Source organism: Helianthus annuus, chromosome 5 (assembly GCF_002127325.2).
Source record: "Helianthus annuus cultivar XRQ/B chromosome 5, HanXRQr2.0-SUNRISE, whole genome shotgun sequence".
NCBI lineage: Eukaryota > Viridiplantae > Streptophyta > Magnoliopsida > Asterales > Asteraceae > Helianthus > Helianthus annuus.
Genome location: NC_035437.2, coordinates 54,889,110 through 54,909,598, shown reverse-complemented (window position 1 = coordinate 54,909,598; position 20,489 = coordinate 54,889,110). Strand labels below are relative to the sequence as shown.

Sequence of the window (20,489 nt, the reverse complement as noted above, 5' to 3'; positions counted from 1 at the left end):
ATGATGCAGGAATATACAAGTATCAGAAATCAAGTAGCAGTTCATCAGTAATTTCAAGCAAGCACAGTAATTAATTATTAATTAAATCGTACGGATACCTGGTTTAGTGAGGGTTGTCACATAAATAAGATGTGAAATGAAGAGTTTAGTGTTCTTACCACTAGCTCAAGGCTAGGGATGATCAAGAGAAGAAAAGAAGAGGATAAAAGCAAATGGTGAAAGTCCTTTAGCTTCCAAAGGCTCCAAACTTCCTTACTATGCTTCTAACACCTTTGTGTATGCTTGGAATTGGATAAAGATGATTGAATAATGGTGATGATATTGTTGTTGCTTTCGGCCGAACCCAAGAAGAAGAGAAGAGTGGTGTTGAGTTTGATGTTGATGAAATGAGATGTTAAGAACACTAAGGTTATTCTTATAACCCATCTATACTTCATTCTCTAATGTATAATATGTCTTTAAAAGAACAGCATGATCCAATATTAAATTAAAAGAAAATCTCATGATGGGGTCCTTGTTGGTCCGTTCACTAGGTGGTGGGGGGGTATAGACTAGGTTTCAACTAAATGATTAGTTATTAGTTAGATTTCAAGTGTCTAGTTAGGGATTTAGTTATTAGATATTTATATAGTGTGTTATGATGTTCGGGGACCATAACTAGCTTGGTAATGTTAAAACAGTGCTTCTAGTGAAAATTTGGTGTTTCGGGTAGTGTCCGGCTGTTCGGTTGGTTACCAGTTCGTTAAGGTGCTAAACTATGCAGTTTAGTGTGCTTTATGTTACCCATAGTTTCGATTCCCGACACTTAGGAAAACATTCAGGACCATTTAACCATATTTCTGCATGATATAAGTGTGTTTAAATGCTGAATTTGCTGATTTTCTGTAGAATTCTGCAGTTTATGTGAGTTTTAGGTACTTTCCGGCACTTAAACTATCTCTAGGAGGGCAGTTTTGTGATCCTTACTTTCCTACACACTATACTAGTGTAATACTAGGTTTCTGGCTCATTCTGTGTCTTGACACATTGTCTGCCTATGTACTGAACTCCGTCAGCATTTTCCCGGTTTGTCTGATAGATGTGCTAAATGTGTTTCGTGCATCATTTGAGTCAATAAAGTTCTAATGCAATAATGATATGACATTAAGAAATATGTGATGCACATGTATGCATATGGCAATAATCAGAAATCAATTCAAGTCATTAATTGTAATTCAGCACATTCATTAAGCATTAATCATGGTTTAATAGTTGTACGGATACCTGGAATTTTGACAGCTGTCACAAAAGAACTGAAGGAGAACACTTACAAGTGTTCAAGGGAAGTCTAATCTTCAATTAGGAGGCCACTTTAGATCAAAATCACTCCAGGAGATAGAGAGAAATATTTTGAAAGGTGCAAGTTTGAATGAGGCAGAACATGGCTATTTATACTTGAACTCATGCCCTCAATTCTTGCCAAGTATGTCCATGAGTGTTATGGAGGAGATTAGTGGCAGGAAACATGTCTTAGGGAGGCTAGAAGGTGGCATAATACGAGCGAAGGTGGCAGGGAACAGCTATAGCAGTTGCCATCTCAAAACAAACTGTCTGCGGTGGCCTTACGGACCATAAGACATATGCCTTGCGGTCCGTAAGGACATCTGGCGCGCCCCTGGTTTTCAAACATCCTTACGGAACGTAAGGCATATGCCGTGCGGTCCGTAAGGGACTGTCAGAAGCTAAATTTTTGGCATTTTGACATGTTTAATCCCTCTACTTGTCATCTTCCATCTTTTGTACAAAATGGTCCCTCTCGTCCAACTTATCGGGAAAATTTTAGAGTTATCAAACACGTGTTGCCATATTATTTGATATAATTTTACGAGGTGTCACATCCTTATCCCCTTAAAAGAAATCTCGTCCTCGAGATTTTATTTAAATAGATAGGGATACTTTTGTCACATATTAGATTCAACCTCCTATGTATATTCTGGGCCACGACGGGAATTCCATTTGACTTTCATGATGGGGATCATTTTCTTTCGGAGCTTTTTAACCTGTCGATCCTTGATCGATATTGGTTTCTCAATGAACCTCAGGTTTTCATCAATTTGCACATCATGGTGCGGCATAGCTAGCGACATATCAACTAGACATTTCTTTAGATTTGAAATCTGGAACACATCATGTGTTCCAATGAGTTCCTTAGGTAGCTTAAGCCTATATGCTACGGAACTGACACATTCATTTATTTCGAATGGTCCAATATATCTTGGGCTTAGCTTTCCCTTTTTTCCAAATCTCATAACACCTTTCCAAGGTGATACTTTCAGTAATACTTTGTCCCTGATTTGAAACTTAAGAGGTTTTCGCCTCTTGTCAACATAACTCTTCTGCCTATCACGGGAAGCTTTGAGCCTGTCACGGATTTGTATAATCTTTTCCGTGGTTTCAAGTGTGACACCCCACGAAAACGCTCAACAAAACTAGCTTCCTCAGTGACCAACGTGCTAAATTTCGGGACGAAATTTCTTTCAAGTTGGGGATGATGTGACAACTCGTATAAATCCTTGTCACGTTTCGCGTACTATGTAAATTCATGTATGCTATGTGACTTTATATGCTATGTGACTTATACATTATTTAGTGAACCTTTGTGAAACCGTAATTATTTACGCGTAACATGCTATCGGCGCACTCATATTTGGAGTCTAGAGTATAATGTAGCCTAAATTTCGAGAACGAAATTTCTGTAACATGAGGAGGATGTGACAACCTGTATTTTCAGCACTTGTTAATTACGTAAAGTTACCTGTGGAAATACTGTAAAACGTCACACTAATTTAGGGATGATGTGACACCCCGCGCTTATGAGGTTAACGTCGTAAAATTATCTTATCCTATATATATAAACGAATGGACTTGTATGACTAATTGATTATATGCCTATCCAATTTATTTTGCGAATATTTGAAACCAAATCTCTATCATGCTGAACCGACCCGAACCATTGAACCATAACATGTTTAATATACATATATATATATATATAATATTTTTTTAGCGTATATCTCTTAAAATTAGTTGTGAAGTAAAAAAAAACAAAAGAAAAAAAAATGTGTGTATGTGTTGCTATGGCATGTTGCTGCCATATAACCACCCCCACTCCCCATCGATATTTTTATGTTGGCAGCCCAAACCCTTTTTGAATTGATGTGCAGCCCAAACACCCCACAACTCCTTAATTCTTGGCCCAACCCCAAACCGCCCCTAGCCCACATGCTGTACGCATGCATACATACATGCGTATGTATCTTCTGTTGAAGCGCACCACTACAAAACTAAAACCCTAGCATCTCTACCACATCCCCCTGCGGCAATTTCAGCAGCAAGACCCCCCATCGCGATCTCACTCCCTTCTCGCTGCCCTCTCCCTCGATTAAACTCTCTCGCATCTTTTACGGTAATTGTTCATGTTGTATTGACTTGAAACTTGCTGATTTAATTATATGTATAGTGATTCTGTATGTATTACTGTGAGTATCTTGCTGTGATTATGTTTAATTTAAGATTTGAAGTGTTATGAGATTGATGTATGATCCAGGGTTCTATTGGTAATCACGTTTCTGCATGCTTGGATTCCATAGATGCTGATTTGAACTAAGGTTGTTATGATTTTAATATGCTTGATGATCCTGCTAAATTTTTTTATGATGAGCCTGATATAAACAACATATAACCTGTTATGAATAATGTAGAGTTATTATTATAACGGTATAAGACCGTAGAGAAACCCGGAAATTCGTTTATAAGAAGATTTATGACTAAACAGGTTCTGCCAGAACATTACAGCCAACTTCGGTTGGCTGTAACCAGGTCATAATATAACAGAAATTAGGTTTTCTTGAGTCTATAACGTGCTATTTCAAAATACGCTTCTAATGGCGCTGGATTCATGATTTTTAGACATCGTTTACTATTTTAAATAATTTATTTCGTTTCAGCAACTTAAGCTGTGTTTTCTGCAGATTTTATGCGATATGTTTCTGGACATAAATTGTTGTGTACTTAGAGTTAGACCATGAAATTTATACTGTAGATTCTCTTAAGTGTTCGGGCAAACCTCAACTGGAATTTCGTCAATCATACTTATGATGTATTTTAAATGAATTTTTCCGTGGACTGCAGTCAGAAAATAACGAATCTGATTGCAGCCCGGTAAATGAATTTTATAAAATAATTGGTGATGAATTGGATCCCGAGATTTTGACACAATAATATTTGGATCGTTTAAAACATTCTGTAATTTTTTGGGAATTTTGTTGTGCACCGACTATTCCGGATAACAATCCGAAAACTGCCGAAAATGCACTATATTGCTGAATTTTATTGAATTGTATTTTGAACCTTTTGTGACACTTGTGTCGTCGCTAAACTATGTTGTGATAATTAGCATTGTATGATTAAATGTGCTACGTGCTAAGTACGTGTAGGAACTTTGTGCCCTATTTGAAACTACTAATGGACTAACTGGTAATCGTACTAGGACGTGACCGACCTTGACTGTTAGCTATTTTTAAGAGTCAAACCGAGCAACCAAAGGTGAGTTCACACTCTTACTAAGGCATGGGATTCCCAGGGTTTGGGAATGGGATTGAAGGAATATGGTTGAATAGAATCGTACTTACACTGTTACTAGACTACCATACCATCGTCCTCGGTTGTGCAGGACACATACGTAAAACCTACGTATACTTGTATTGTTCACTGTCCTCAGGTTGCGAAGGACACTCACGTAAAACCTACGTGAACTTATACTCACTACTGCCTCGGTTGTGTCAGGCACTTACGTAAAACCTACGTAAACCCCCGCGTACCCCTATCCTCGGTTGTGAAGGATACTTACGTAAAACCTACGTAAACTTGTACGTATTACTGTTCTCGGGATATGTAGAACACTTATGGTTGCGAATAGTCTAGTGGTTATACAACATGGGAAGCCCCCACCAATAGAACGTACTATCGGCTCAGTAGAGCCACATGTTACAAACGAACTTACTATTACGCATTTACTTTCTGTGAACTCGCTCAACTAGTTGTTGATCCTCTGTTACATGCCTTGCAGGTCGTTAGATACATGGAGCTTGCACAGGGAGGAGCTGGTCGTTGTGGGCTTGGATCGTGATTGTCTTGTTAAACACTTATGACATTTGATACTTTATTATGATGGGTTTTATTTATACGCTTCCGCTAAACAGTGATAACTTACTTATGTTTTGGAACACCTTTCATATGGATTTGGTTTGGTTTAATGGAAATTACATTTATTATATATATTGTTCTATATGATTGGTGGTTTGATCCTGGTCAGTTACGCTCCCAAGCGGTGATACTCCGCAGGTGGATTTTGGGGGTGTGACGACTATATCAGGTCTAGACATTTGGCTTTCTCTAACTCCAGCCCAACAAACGGGCGTTCAGCACTTTCTCCCGTACAAGGCTTCAAACAGAGCGGCCTTGATAGCTGTATGATAGCTATTATTGTAGGAGAATTGAATTAGTGGTAGATGATCATCCCAACTTCCACCTAGATCAATGACACTTGTTGTAACAACCCGTGACCCCACCCTGGGCGGGAGCCGTAACAGATACGACAGTGGTACCGGTGTTTATTAAAATTATCGCAGTAGAAAATTCATTAGGACCAGGTGTCAGGAAAAATATCAGAGTTTTCAAAACACCGAAACTATCATTTCATAACTTGTGGGATGAAAACCTATATTTACGCAAAGGATTTTCACCAGGATAAACCCTTGATTACAAAACACATTTTATTCGGGTTTACATAGCCACTTATTTAAGCTTGAGTGCTTCATAACACTTTTTCTTCTCTTTAGAGTAACTCACCTGAAACGCGTTATAAAAACATTTGATCAGCAAAAAATGCTGGTGAGTTCATTCAGTTTGTATAAAAACACCTTGTTATAATTACAACATTAAGGGTTTTTACATTTGTTTATATCTTTCAATTATTCAAATCAGTATTTGTCACATATCCAACTAGGTGGCTGTGGTCATATTACTATTGGCTAACTCTTTGTCCAATAGCAACGCAGGACTAGTAGTGTATACAAAACCCCACATAGTGACAGTAATTTCATAATACAAAAATTTAATCACTGTAAGTACAACTTGGAAAACATTTAGGATTTTGAAAGCATTTGATAAAAAAGAATGACTCACATTGCAGATTTAGGGTTTCAGTACTAGCCTTCTGGTCTACTCTTGGTTTCCTAATTAAGCACACAATGCAACACGTATTAGTGTATTAACCCCATTCAACTTTAACGATAATCACGAGATCAAAACCACAACGTAGATGGCAAAGTACAGCCTTATACAGGCAGTATTTATACATCCGTTGCTTTGGTTTCAGATCGATCGGACAGGGTATCATACCAGTGATTCGAGTTAGCACGCTGATTACGGGGCAGAGTTTTAGCGCTTCGGGTATAAAAGCAGTATTACGAGAGAGAAAGAAAAGAGTTTTAGCGTTGCGCGATCGGATTCAAGATATTCCTTCGCGTAGTGCGAAGGGGCTAGGCTAGGGCATCGGTGGCATGAGTCACCACGTAAGCATGCCACGTTGTGCCATGTGTCCACTGGCTGTCATAGGAGTGTCGCGTCTATTACTATATAACCGTCACGTAGCGCGACGTGACCTAGAACAAGGTTTCTCGTTTTTCGTGCTGGTTCTCATCGTACACATTTGGAGTCTTGATTATGGTTTGTTTCTGGTTCTTTTTGCGGGTTGTTATATCCTCCCCACCTTGTTTTAAATCTCTTCCTCGAGATTTACTAGAATAAGTAAGGATATTTTTGCTTCATTTCCGATTCTTATTCCCAAGTATATCATGGTCCTCTTTTCGAATAATTTTTGTATAATCCTAGACTTTTAAGACTTAATTAAATAAAATCAAGTCAAATATGCGAAAAGAAATAATGTAATAGTTGTTCAGGTTGTATGGAATTACCGGTATTTTGCCAAGTTCACAGGTTTCACGTTTTTTCATGTTTAGTCCCCACCTTTTGAAAATAGCAGGTATGCTCCCTATGGTTTGTTATTTTATTATTCGGATAGTCCCCTGAGTAGATGTCAGTTAGTTTGGAAATAGCAGGTATGCTCCCTATGGTTTGTCATTTTGTTACTCGGATAGTCCCCTGAGTAAATGTCAGAGGACTATCCGAGTAACAAAATGACAAACCATAGGGAGCATACCTGCTATTTCCGAATGGTGGGGACTAAACGTGAAAAAAACGTGAAACCACAGGGACCATCCGGGCAATTAACTCTTTAATATATTGGTATGAACTGATTTTTCTAAACTTACTAAACAATTACTATGCTGTTTGGTTCATTCCTCCAATTATTAATATAAACCTCACTAATTCCAAACCTACCCGAATTAGTTCTGCTTGATCACTGATGTGCTTGAAGTGGTCAATTAAAATTAACTAATATTAACCTAATCAAGACACACTAAGTTTTAAATTTATAAAGTTAGACTATAAAACCTAGACCACACAATCGGCAAGTGTAGCGTTAATGCAGAATAGCTAAAGCAAGTTCGAGTATCGAACGCACGAGACACTCTAATTACGTTTACTAGACTCGATTATAATTACTGAACTGACTCGACTAATTTTTTGTTGTTTTGGGGGGTTTTCTAACAAACTACTGATATTAACTAAATTAACTAAAACTGACTAGATACATGAACTAAGTGGGAGATGTGATCAGACTATGGTAAACACACTACCTAAGTCTGAATCCTACATATGTATGACACCTCTTATCGGTTATGGAATTATTATGGAACTGGGATCTTAGAGTACTAAACCTACCGAGAAACCAAACAGAACCCTCGACCCTTCTCGAGAAGACACCTAGGGAAACCTAATAGGCTGTCAAATTACTGGTCTTTAAGATGGATTCCATCACAGGTTCCCTACTCTATTAATGAAGGATCCTAAATATAATCTACCTCACGGGTGTGACAATCGAAGGAAACTAAGGTAATATGACCAAACACAACTAGCAAACAGGGACCGATGATTTAAGGGATCTTCTCACAAAGTATCTAACCATAGAATCTTAATCACTCGAAACTAGTTGACAACCTGTCACCCCACGACTTTTAATGATGGTAGAACACTTAAACTTAGACATATCATGAAAACTATTCCTATGGTAATTGTGCACACTTAACCACAATCTAATCGAAGACACAAAGTAATTTAGCTAGCATGAATCTATTCTTTGAAAGACATTCAACAAAGATCATGTGGCATAATAAACAATCAATGAATAAGTATAAGCATGTGAACACATAAGATCATATGAAAAACCAAAGTCTTTTAGTTCATAATAAAATACATAAATAAATCCAAAACCAACAAGAATGTAATCAAAACATTGTAATCATATTTTGACCTAGATAGTGTATAAGAAATTAGCCTAACAGATGTAATCTATTTAAATACTAAGGACAAAAGGTCTGTTCAGTGAATGGTTCAGTGAATGGTTGGTGTCACCCTGACAACGACATCTAACATTCCTAATAGAAAAGATTCCACAGATGTTGCAATCATCTGTGCAAATCTTATCATCTGTTCTAACTAGTCTAAACACCGATAAGATAAATATTGTTAAATTGGGAAACCATTGTCTAAGCTATCCTCTGTTGCAGTTATCCAAACATTTGTTTGGTCATACAGATGTTTGGTCTTCTTCATCAGACCTTTGTCTTCAACAGACTTTAGCATTCACCAGATATTGTTTCTTCTTGAACAGCGGTTCTAAGTCTTGATCAGATGCTTGCTTTGTTCTTGAACAGATGTTTTGAGTGGGTGTTAAAGATTCACTATTTTTGGGGAGAGACTAGTTCAATCTTTTGTTTATTTCTTGATCAATGGATCAAGTTTTGGCTTTTGAATATCATATGTTCTTTTGTAGGTCTAACAATCTCCCCCTAGAACAGATGATGCCAAAACATATGTTTTTTAGATCAATTTTTATTCCTCTTCATCATGCTTTTGACTTGGGCTTTGAATTGCCTTTCAAATCTTTCAGACAACATGTCATCATCATCCCTTTCGAGTGTAAGATTCATTAGATCTTGCAGATCTTCAATTTTCAAGCTCATCACACTCTTCTGTTGGATTGGTATAAGATGCCCATGCATAATCACATTTTTAATCCTTTCCTTTATAGTATCATCTTCATATCTTTTTATATCTTCTGCTGACATATCCTTTTGTCTTTTGAGATGGCTTCTTACCATTGAAGATACATATTTTGCATATGGAAGTTCAGATGTGTTGGCCTTGGAACTGATAGGTAGGTCTACATAATTTGGCTTTTGGGGGACTAAGGGATCTTTTGCTCTTAAAGCTTCTAGTCTTCCCTTAGTTCCTTTTTGAGATCAGGGTTGCTAACTGGTCCTTTGAAAGCTTTTTTACTGGCATCTTTAGCAAAGTCTTCAAGTCTATTCACTTTAGTGAATTTTGCAGACATGATTTGCTGAGCCTCCTTATCACTTTTCCCTTTGCTTTTGTAAGCAGCTATCTTTTTGGCTTGTTTAACTTTCAATTCAAGATATTCTTGTACATTTTTAGACTTTTGAAATCTTTTGAGGGATGGAAATGTAAGTTGGCTGATGCGAGTTGTGGAGTAGAAAAATTGTATCTCTTGTAATACATTTTCTAACTCCAATGGGTCAAGTGGAGGTTTTGTGAAAGGTGATGTAAAGGTGAGTGCAGCGGTTGTGGTGATGGATGGTTGATGCGTAGTGGTGGTGATAGTGATTTTGATAGGAGATGCATCAAGAGTTTCTTCATCATCATCTTGGACAATGAATTTAGTTCTTTAAGTTCTGGTTTGCTTTTTTCGCGACCATTTCACACATTTTTATCTTTTCCTTAAATTGTTTTTTTCGTTTATATAGCGTTAGGTTTATGTGATTTCCGAATATATCATCGCTGTATGATTAGTTTGTCAACGTTTTTATGTTTGAAACCAAGTCGACATAATGCATCTCCCGTCGCAGCGCACAGGTTAACGCTCACTAGTTTTCTTAATAATAATTATACCCCTTGGTAATTATTTTATTAGGTAATATAGATAACTTTAGGTAGGGAATGTAAACTACCTAAATAATAGGTACCAAAACTGAAAATAGTCCCCCCCCCCCCCTACGTACATTACTACAACCATCTTTTTTGCAACGCACGCCGGCCTCGATCCTAACCACATCCGCCGGAATCATCATCTCCGGCGACATTTACAACCAAAAATGACGTTAACCCGACTACCACAACCCGATTCTTCCGACTGCATGCTCCCGGGACCACCTTCTCGCAACAACAACGGATCTGCCGATCTCGTCTCCACCGGCCTCCTCGCCTACGCCGCCGGCAGCACCGTCCCTATCCTCGACACTCGCTCCATGCAACTCATCACCGTCCTCCCTATTCCTCCACCCTCCGCCACCTCCGCCTCCTCAATCTCCCCCTTCATCACCGCCGTACGGTGGTGCCCTACCACTCTCCGGCTCGATCTCCTCTCACACGACCCTACCTCATCTCACTCTCACCTCCTCCTCGCCGCCGGTGACCGTCAAGGCCGGATCTGCCTCCTCGATCTTCGCGCCAAATCCCCTGAATCTGAATCTGAATCTGAATCATCTTCTCCTTCGATGTTTCTAGAAACCAATCAAGTTGCAAAATTAGGTATTCAGGACCTTTGCTGGATCCAATCCAGATACGACACGTGGATAGTAGCTGCTTTAACTGGACCCTCGGTGTTGTCTTTGTTTAATATCCACACCGGCCGGTGCTTCTTCAAATACGACGCCGTTCCGGAAATATTATCGTGTGTTAAACGTGATCCGTTTGATTCCCGTCATTTTTGTGTTGTTGGTTTGAAAGGTTTGTTGTTGTCTGTTAAAGTGCATGGAAGTGTTTCGGAATCCGACGTCGTTTTGGAAGAGCTTAGGGTTGGTAATGATGTGAGTGAATTGGTGAAGATGGAGAGGGAGAGTGGTGTGGTTAATAATAATTATGGTAATACTCCGGCGTCGGGTTTGTTTCCGAGTTATGTGGTGAAGATTGCGTTTTCGCCTCATTGGAAGCATCTATTGTATGTGACTTTTCCAAGGGAGTTGGTTGTGTTTGATCTGCAGTATGAGACGGCTTTGTCGCGTGCTAAGTTGCCAAGGAGGTGTGGGAAGTTTCTTGATGTGTTGCCGGATCCGAGCATGGTGTTGGTATATTGTGTTCATTTTGATGGGCGGCTTACTGCGTGGCGGCCTAAGGAGTGAGTAATGTTGTTGATTGTTTATGTTGGTTTAACTAGACCGTGCCACATTGCCCCAAAAGTGTACACTAGCATGTTTGCCAGTTTGTACACTTCATACGGCCGTATGATTTAGATGAACACCCTCGCAAAAAACCCATCTTGGTTTCAAAATGCGCGCATCAGGCGCGCGTTATGCGTGATGCGTTGATGAGATGGCATCAGTTGCAGCAATGTGTTGCGATTCCATATTGCAAGGATAACGGGCTCATGATAGGCTTGCATGCATGCATGCATATTTGAAATTGACTACCACATAGTAAAATTGACAATTGAGAGAGAAGGAGAAGGTTGTGGAGAGTAACGATGGAGTTTACTAATGGAAGGAAAGGAAAAGAAACAAAAAGAAAGTAAATATATTTTGTGTTCCAGAGTTTCATTTAAGGAAGAAAAAGAAAGGAAAATAAAATATGTCGTGTTCTCGAGTTTCATTTAAGAAAGGAAAAGAAAGAAACGAAAGGAAAGCTATGCTAAATTCTTTAGTTTTTCTTTCCTTCCGATTTGGAAGGAAATGGGAGGAATGACATCTTTTTTTTTTCCTTTCTCTTCCTTTCCTTTCTCACTTTTACTTTCATTTCTTTTCCCTCGTTAAGTTAACTCGGGAACAGAGCGTTAGAGAAGAACGAAAGAGATGGAGGCTGTTTAAATAAAAATAATTAAAAAAAAACTAAAAGACGACCTATTTACTGTTTTAGAATATGCTTAATAAGCTTGTACAATGAGCTGAGCTGAAGAAGTTAAGTGAGTTCCTTGTGCAATGACTACTCGTACACATTAGAGTTAAAGACTTATTTTGGTTATAGATAAAACTTCTTTGGTGGTACCAGAGCTTTTTGTTTTGTATTTATCTTAATCCCTTGTTTTTTAGTGTTTAGAAGTTAACAAGTAATAATATTATCTATTAATATTTTTTAGTATTTTTCTAATAACGCCTCGCATACGTGATGCGTGTACATCGCATATCGGCCTTTGGGATCAAAATGCAACGCGCATTTTAAAACCAAGCGACCCATATAAATTTGTTGCCTCGTATGATGTCAAAATAAGCCTTATACAACCGTGTATAAGCCACCGTACGGGTTGTGTGACCCATATGGCCCGTATGATGAGTCAGTTGTGTTTGTTTAGCGGCGGAGTATTATGTGCATGTATTAATGTTATTTGTGTGTTCTGATTTTAATATTACTACAGAGGAGAACAGGTACATGATATGTGTATGATGGAAGAGCTAGTGCCTTCAATTGGCACATCTGTACCTTCTCCCTCACTTCTTGCAGTTGTTATCTCTCAATCTGATTCCACACTGCAAAATATTAGCAAGCATTTTTCTGACGCGTACGGCACTTCATTTTCTGACAAGGAATCTGACATGGATTTTGATAACCCTCTGGATTTTCGTGATGAATCGAATGTCATTTGTAAAACACATTTGATATCGATTTCTGATGATGGAAAGATCTGGAATTGGCTTTTGACTTCTGAAGGCGCTCTGGATGATCCAAAAGATACATCAGATGTTACAGAAGCTAGTAAAGCGCCTGTTCCTGTTCCGGATCCAAAATCTGGTACGCGAGTCTTGTCTTACAGTGATTCCATGAAAGGCAAGGGGCATCTTTCAGCCTCCGCTATAAGCCCGGACAAGCTAACACTAAAGGTTCATACCATACGTAACTTCTCATGTACCCCGTATTGCATTAGTTCTATGGTTGTTCAATATAAGGTTTATACTCGTAAGTTTTGGTTGTTGTCTTTAGCTATTCATACATTTTGTTGATTAAAATCTTGATGCAGATCAACCTTGTTGGTCAGCTTCATCTGCTTTCTTCAGCGGTGACTATGTTGGCTGTACCATCTCCTTCTTTGACGGCTACTTTGGCAAGTGAGTTGTGTGATTTTCGTATAGTTCTTTGAACCAAATATGATGGTTCTTGTTGCGGTTTTTGCTATCGGGTGTTACACATGACCTTGGTTTTAAAAAGCACGCCTCAGGTGCGCTTAAGCACGAGACGCAACAAGGCGCACACCCTGTGGCTTTTTCGCTCAGTGCTTAGAGTAATTACAAGAAGCCCCAAAAAGGCGCGCTTTTTTGAGATTTTTCTGGGCTTTTTTTGCCTGAGGCGTGCGCCTCTTGTACCTGAGGCATTTTTATGCATCTAACTGTTGTACCTTGGGTTTTTTGGATTATCATACAAAAACCCTACTAAAACTAAAAACCTATGGGATATATAAAAAATATATATAATTAACTTGCGCCTCGGGTATGAAAAGCCCGGCACTTTTGCGCTTCGAGCCTCGGTTTTAGACCTCGTCTCTTTTGTGCGCCTCTCCCTTTTTAAAACCAAGCACATGACATTTATCCATGAGATATTATATATGAAGGTGGAGGAAACCATCCCGCTGTGGCTGTTCCACTGGTTGCTTTGGGAACTCAAAATGGCTCAATCGACATTATAGATGTATCCGCAAATGCTGTAGCCGCAAGTTTTTCTGTTCACGATGGCGTTGTAAGAGGGTTAAGGTGGCTTGGAAATACTAGACTTGTCTCGTTCTCACACAGTCTGGTACTAAATATATACTAAAACCGGTAGATCTTTCTTAACATTTTAATTTACTGGTTAGCCTTGTTTCCATGCCTGTTATGGTTCATGTATTGCCTAGATAATACACGAGTTCTACTACTAAACACGTTCATTTGTAATCACATACTAGAATTGTGTGCTTAATTCAGGGACATGAGAAATCTGGAGGCTTTGTCAATAAGCTTGTTGTTACATGCCTTCGCAGTGGTTATAATCGAACATTTAGGGTTCTACAAAAGCCTGAGCGTGCGCCAATTAGAGCTCTTCGGGTGTCGTCTTCTGGAAGGTTGTATTAACAAGTATTGTTGTTACTTATCATAAATATGAAAGTGGTGTGTATTGTTAATAAAAAGAATCTGCATGATGCAGTAACTTTTATTGACACAACCTTGATGTATTATGTAGGTATCTGTTGATCTTGCTTCGTGATGCACCCGTGGAGGTTTGGGCGATGACAAAAACTCCAATCATGGTAAACTGGATTATCTCATTTTAAACAAACATCTCTAGATGAAATTATATTTTTACAGATTAATGCATCACGTCGTCAGTTGATAGTCATCTTCTCATTACAAGCGACAGTAAACAAACGTGGGCTCATTCTGCTTGTTTGCTGCCTTCAACTATCTGAACTACAAGCTATATAACGAATCAACTTTCTTATTGTTACATTCCTTATTCTGTCTTATTCAAATGTGCTGTATGCATTTTTGTAAGTTGTGAAGAAATTTTATATATGACTTTACCTTTTTTTTGCAGCTTAGGTCTTTAGCTCTTCCGTTCACAGTTTTGGAATGGACTCTTCCTGCCGTTCCACGACCAAGTCAAACCGGAGCATCTAAGCAATCTGTAGCTAGTTCCCAAGATCAGACTGCCGATGGGGCCGCTACAGATTCTAGTCAGATTCTTTTCACTTGATTTATCCCTTGGTACTTTTTTCTTTGTGTCCTTAGAAGAAGTAAGGCCTTCATTAACTCTTAAAAGTAACATGCAGATGGAGCTCAAGAGGACTTTACAGAAAGTTTTGCATTTGCTCTAGTAAATGGTGCACTTGGGGTGTTTGAGGTTCATGGACGAAGGATCCGAGATTTCAGGTACTAATCCTATTCGTTTGTAATTGCTTTATGGGGCTGACAATGGATGTACCATGATGATTATTTCCGGCTGTGCAGACCAAAGTGGCCTGATGCATCGTTTATATCTTCCGAAGGGCTGATAACGGCAATGGCTTATCGTATTCCTCATGTGGTTAGTTTATTTTCTTATATATTTCCGTTACTGTGTATGTACGTATGTGTGTGTGATCCGAATTTTTTTTTTGTGATGACTGATTTGCATGACAGGTTATGGGGGATAGATTAGGGAATGTGCGGTGGTGGGATGTGACAACTGGGCAATCTTCCTCTTTCAGTACTCACAGGGAAGGCATTAGAAGAATCAAATTCTCCCCTGTTGTTCCTGGAGATCGTAGCCTTGGACGTATTGCAGTATTGTTTAACGACAATACATTTTCTGTGTTTGATCTTGTAAGTGAGAAAAGTAGCATTTTGCTTCTTTTCTTACTTGGTGTTTGTCAACAAATTTTAGGTACATAATTAAGCTACCAACAAAAAAAACAATATTTTGGGATAGATATGCACCAACTTTAGAAAAGATATGGCAAATCATATAGAAGTTTCTTACTCGTTTGTCATTCATTCGAATAATATTTATTAAACCGAACATAATTGAATTAAAATCTGTTTATTTCCAGGATTCACAAGATCCGTTAGCAAATTCCTTATTGCAGACTCAGTATCCAGGAACCCTTGTACTGGAACTTGATTGGTTACCCGTGCGAACCGATAAAAATGATCCATTGATATTATGTATTGCTGGAGCCGACAGTAGCTTTCGTCTTATTCAGGTTAACATGTATGCATCACATGCCACATGCTTCGAATTTCTGTCACATAGCTTTAAACATTATTGGAAATTTGCTGTAACATTTAAAATATTTCCGTTCAGTGACAAAAGAACTAGCAATGTAAGTCATCCTGGATGTGTGAAGGAACGATTTCGGCCAATGCCAATATGTTCTCCTGTATTGCTTCCTACACCACATGCCATGGTAATATTGACTTTTTACTCGTAACTCACAAAAAAAAAAAAAAAAAAACATGTCAAAAAGCACAAAAAATGTGATAAGATAGATGTTTACTTTATCCATTCGTTCGGAACATTAAGAGGGTTGAAATGCATTTGATTGTAATTTGTTTGAGTTTTTTTAGATGTAGATAATTCACAAATAAACTGATTAAACATAGTTTTATTTTGCATAAAATGGAGTTAATTTTTTAACAACAGGCATTAAGGCAGATCTTGCAATATGGGGTAAAGCCTTCATGGTTTGATACACATAGTGCGGTTCCAGATATTAAGGGTAATCCCCAAATATCAAGTTCATCATCCGTTGGTGATCTTCGTAGTTATTTAGTTGACGTATCACCTGTTGGTGATTCTGTTGTCCCGGAATTGCTTCTTAAAGCATTAGACCCTTACCGAAGAGAAGGTAAGCTTTATAGTGTTCATTTCTGAGAAAAGTTCATTACATTTTGCCAATTATTTCTTTCTTTTATCTTCGATTTTTATTCAGGTTGTATACTTGATGACGAAAGGGTGCGGCAATATGCTACGATAATCAATAAGGGTTCTGCTGCACGGTTTTCTTTTGCGGCTGCCATATTTGGAGAAACCTTAGAGGCTTACTTTTGGTTGCAATTACCTCATGCACTGAAACACTTGTTGAACATGTTAGCTAACAAGTCTTTGAAAAGAGCACCTGTAAAATATCCATCTACGTCGATCGATGATACATCTATACTAACTAGGACGTTTACCAAGGGGAGATCTGTAGCAGGGTCAACACACACAAGTTTAGTGGTAAGATCTGTGGTTCTTTACATGTTGTAAACACAAGCACAAATATATTTATTGGTATGTATATTGGCAGAATGATGGTCAACTTAGGATGATGGCGTTTGACCAACACGAGTTGTGGGAAAATGCTAGTGAGCGTATCGCATGGCATGAAAGATTGGATGGTGAACAATCTATTCAGAACTGTGTACATGAGTGAGTTTATCTCATTATCTGCTTTCGGTTGTTATATTCTTTTATTTTTTACATTGATAATGATGATTCATAATAAGCCAATTGCTAATTGCATGTCCTGATTATATTTACGATAATATATCAGGCTTGTGACGGTTGGTAACTTGGATGCTGCTGTCAATTTACTGCTGTCTACTCCACCAGAAAGCTCATTTTTCTATCCGAATGCTTTGCGTGCTGTTGCTCTTTCGTCTGCAGTTTCAAGATCTCTAAATGAACTGGCAGTTAAGGTAGGTAAAGGTTTTTTATTTGCTTTCCACTTTGAAACATGAAATATGTTGTAAACTTTTGCCAAATTTGATCTGGTGACTTGATCTAGGTAGTTGCAGCAAATATGGTGAGGACGGACAGGTCATTGTCTGGCACGCATCTGCTCTGTGCTGTAGGGAGATATCAAGAAGCTTGTTCACAGGTCGTATTCTACTGCCGGAAACTGTTTTTTCTTGCAAAACGTTTATTTTTTTATTTTATTTTTTTTTGCATTATCACAAGAATGATGATGGTGTTTTTGCTTCACTGGTTTAACCTAACTCTAAATCGAATAGCAATTAGGATATCAATATATAATAGAAGATTTCATTACTACATGGAACGATTACAGTCGACATCTACTGTGTAATTGTTGGTCCTAGATGTATTAAATGGATTAGTAGAGATCGTGTGGAGAACTAGAGGAAGTGAGAATTCTTTTTCAACATTTAATTCTATGATTCAAATACTATTAATGTTGTTTGGCAAAATCAAACAGACAATTTAATGACGAATAGATCTAATAACATACTCAGATCTACAACTAATAATCGTAAAACAAACATATTATGCTCACTGATAGGAACTTGATAGAATTTGCATACTTAATAGTATATTGTAATTGTGAAGGGGGGTTAGTGTAATTACTACTTCTACAAATAAGGCATTAGTCATTATAGAAAGGAGGAAGAGAATTGGTTAGTTGTTAAGGCTCATTGCCATGTGCATGAGAAGGGCATAGCCCTGGGACCACTTGTGGTTGTTATCTTTTTCTTGTAGATCCTTTTGGATCATCTTCATCATTTCCACCATTGTTATATGTTTTAAGTTTCGATTAATATCAATTCCTATCACTCACTTATGATAATTAATGTTGTTTTTAACAATGCTCAAGAGTTGCTCATCTCTTTGATGGAGATGCGTATATATAGTATGAATATTTGACTATAGTTAAAGACATAAAACCGTAGAGTGATTTTGTGGGATCGCTTTGGTGTTCAATGATCCTCAAGATTTATTGAAAAATCAAGTTTCTTTGCTTCAAATCATTCAACTGTTTGCGAAACGTTTTTCAAATTTCACAAGCACTATCTTTCTACTTCGGCTAGTAATGTGGATAAGCATTGTGAGGATAGGCATTGTTTGTAAACAGTGTGTGTTTTCGGATTAATAGTTGTAGATCTAAGTATGCTCTCTTGTCAAATTATAATCTAGAGTGTACAGTTGGTTTAGATTAATTGTCTTTTACATAATTCTTGTAAGGAAATTATAGTTTCTGATATACACCTAAAACATGATAATTCGATTAGACTTCTGTTATTGATTCTTATAGGCGTAAGTTATGTTCATATATTTTCAGCTCCAAGATGCCGGATGTTGGACAGATGCTGCAACTTTGGCAGCAACACATTTGAAAGGAACTGATTATGCAAGGTTCAAATCTTCTATCTATAATATAGTGCCTTAACTGTACGCATCCATATTCACCTCGTAAAGTCACACTAAGAGAAGAAACGGTGCAGATATATTTCCCGACAAGTTTTTTCTATGTTGGCGTCTTATCTTGGTTCAAAAACACGCACCTCAAAGAGCATGTTTGCTTGGACCATACGTGTCCCCAACATTCCCTCTCATTTGTTATATTTTTGCAGGGTAATGCAAAGATGGGCAGGGCATGTCTTGAACGCTGAACACAACATCTGGAGGTATAATTCACTTGCAAATATTTGACCCGCCTCACACGTTAACACGTTAAAAAAATTAACCTGACTTGACCCATTAGAACAATATGGTGGATGAAGTTTACTGTTGTGGAATGCAGGGCACTAATAATGTATGTGGCAGCTGGTTCATTGCAAGATGCATTAGCAGCACTGCATGAGGCTCAGCAACCCGATACAGCTGCCATGTTTATCATTGCCTGCCGGGAAGTTCATGCTGAATATATAGAAAACCTAGATCCTAATGAAGAATCGATCAAGGATAACCTGCTCGTGTTACGTGGATTGAACCCACAAAATGAAGTGGTTATCGCGGTTGGTGAGTTATACACCAAGTACCAACAGAACCTAGTCCATCTTTGCATGGACTCGCCACCATTTTCTGAATGACTCAAGTTTTTCTATATCAAACCGAAGCTAAGTAACAGTGGAACCACACTACAAGAATGATATGATTGAAGGTTTTACTTTTATGATACGTTAAAGCACCCTGTCAACGGCAGATACGGGCTGCAAAAAAAATTCGTTACAAAATAAGATAAGACTCTTGTCTTGATACAATTCAGATACGAGTTGAAACGTGTTTGGGTCAAAACAGGTCTAATAGGTTCTGGTTAAAAGAAGTTGGGTTGGATCTGGTTCACCCAGTACATTAGCTTATTTTATTTTTGTTAATATGTTTGCTATATGTACCTTTTAACATATTTTAATTTTTCAGTTTTAGTTGAAACGGTTCATGTCATAAGGGTGTGAGGGGCGCTTTCGGGATGGGGAATTGGGTTCGTCGGGTTATTGGGTACACCGCCGCATATGCATCGGGTTGCCAGAAAGAAGTCAGAAAGTAGCCGTTACTTTAAAGGATTTTTCAGGAAAAATAAACAAATAAATAAACCCTATATATCACAAAAAATAACCAATTTGCTATCAATTTTTTACCACTCCTGTTATTCGACTCATATTCCTGTTACTCTACAAACTCAACATAATGAAATGTGATATTATTCTTCCACCATCATCCGATCCTCGGATGAGTACAAGTCATCCGATTCTAGTGGGTTCGAATTTCTTGCCAAAGTTGTTAGCGCCGCATCCGAAGTTGAAGGCACCGCACAATAAAAAAAATTACGTGTTACGTGATCATGAAAACGCTCATGAGCTTCTACTTCTATGGAAGATTATTTTGTCGGTAACCTAAAATATGATGAAGGTATGTTTCGAGCGAGACTTTGGATGTCCAAGGATTATTTTTCTAAAATTGTAAGGGATATAATCGTCAATTTTGAATGGTTTCAAGAAGGGTTAGACAGAAAAATGCACATCAACGATAAAACAACTCGCAACTGGTATTGTTACTGACGTACACAATGAATTTTTAGCTATGTCTGCTAG

The 20,489-nt window shown here is 38.1% G+C and overlaps 1 protein-coding gene across 1 annotated transcript; it reads left to right on the top strand.

Annotated features, from left to right (window-relative positions):
• Positions 1-10,246: 10,246 nt before the first annotated feature.
• On the top strand, positions 10,247-19,830 carry LOC110940736 (WD repeat-containing protein 11). Its single transcript, XM_022182295.2, has 20 exons — positions 10,247-11,359; positions 12,590-13,052; positions 13,190-13,277; positions 13,778-13,959; positions 14,127-14,263; positions 14,383-14,449; positions 14,737-14,875; positions 14,972-15,071; positions 15,150-15,225; positions 15,321-15,503; positions 15,731-15,891; positions 15,985-16,087; positions 16,324-16,528; positions 16,613-16,899; positions 16,970-17,091; positions 17,216-17,360; positions 17,450-17,542; positions 18,740-18,813; positions 19,032-19,085; positions 19,202-19,830. Exons 1-20 carry the CDS (start codon positions 10,338-10,340, stop codon positions 19,488-19,490), a joined length of 3,990 nt encoding a protein of 1,329 aa, XP_022037987.1. The 5' UTR covers positions 10,247-10,337; the 3' UTR covers positions 19,491-19,830.
• Positions 19,831-20,489: the final 659 nt, after the last annotated feature.

Coding starts and splice junctions, on each gene's coding strand:
- LOC110940736 (XM_022182295.2), top strand. CDS start 10,338: ATGACGTTAACCCGACTACCACAACCCGATTCTTCCGACTGCATGCTC. Junction 13,053..13,189: donor CGGACAAGCTAACACTAAAG/GTTCATACCATA, acceptor ATCTTGATGCAG/ATCAACCTTGTTGGTCAGCT. Junction 16,529..16,612: donor AGACCCTTACCGAAGAGAAG/GTAAGCTTTATA, acceptor ATTTTTATTCAG/GTTGTATACTTGATGACGAA.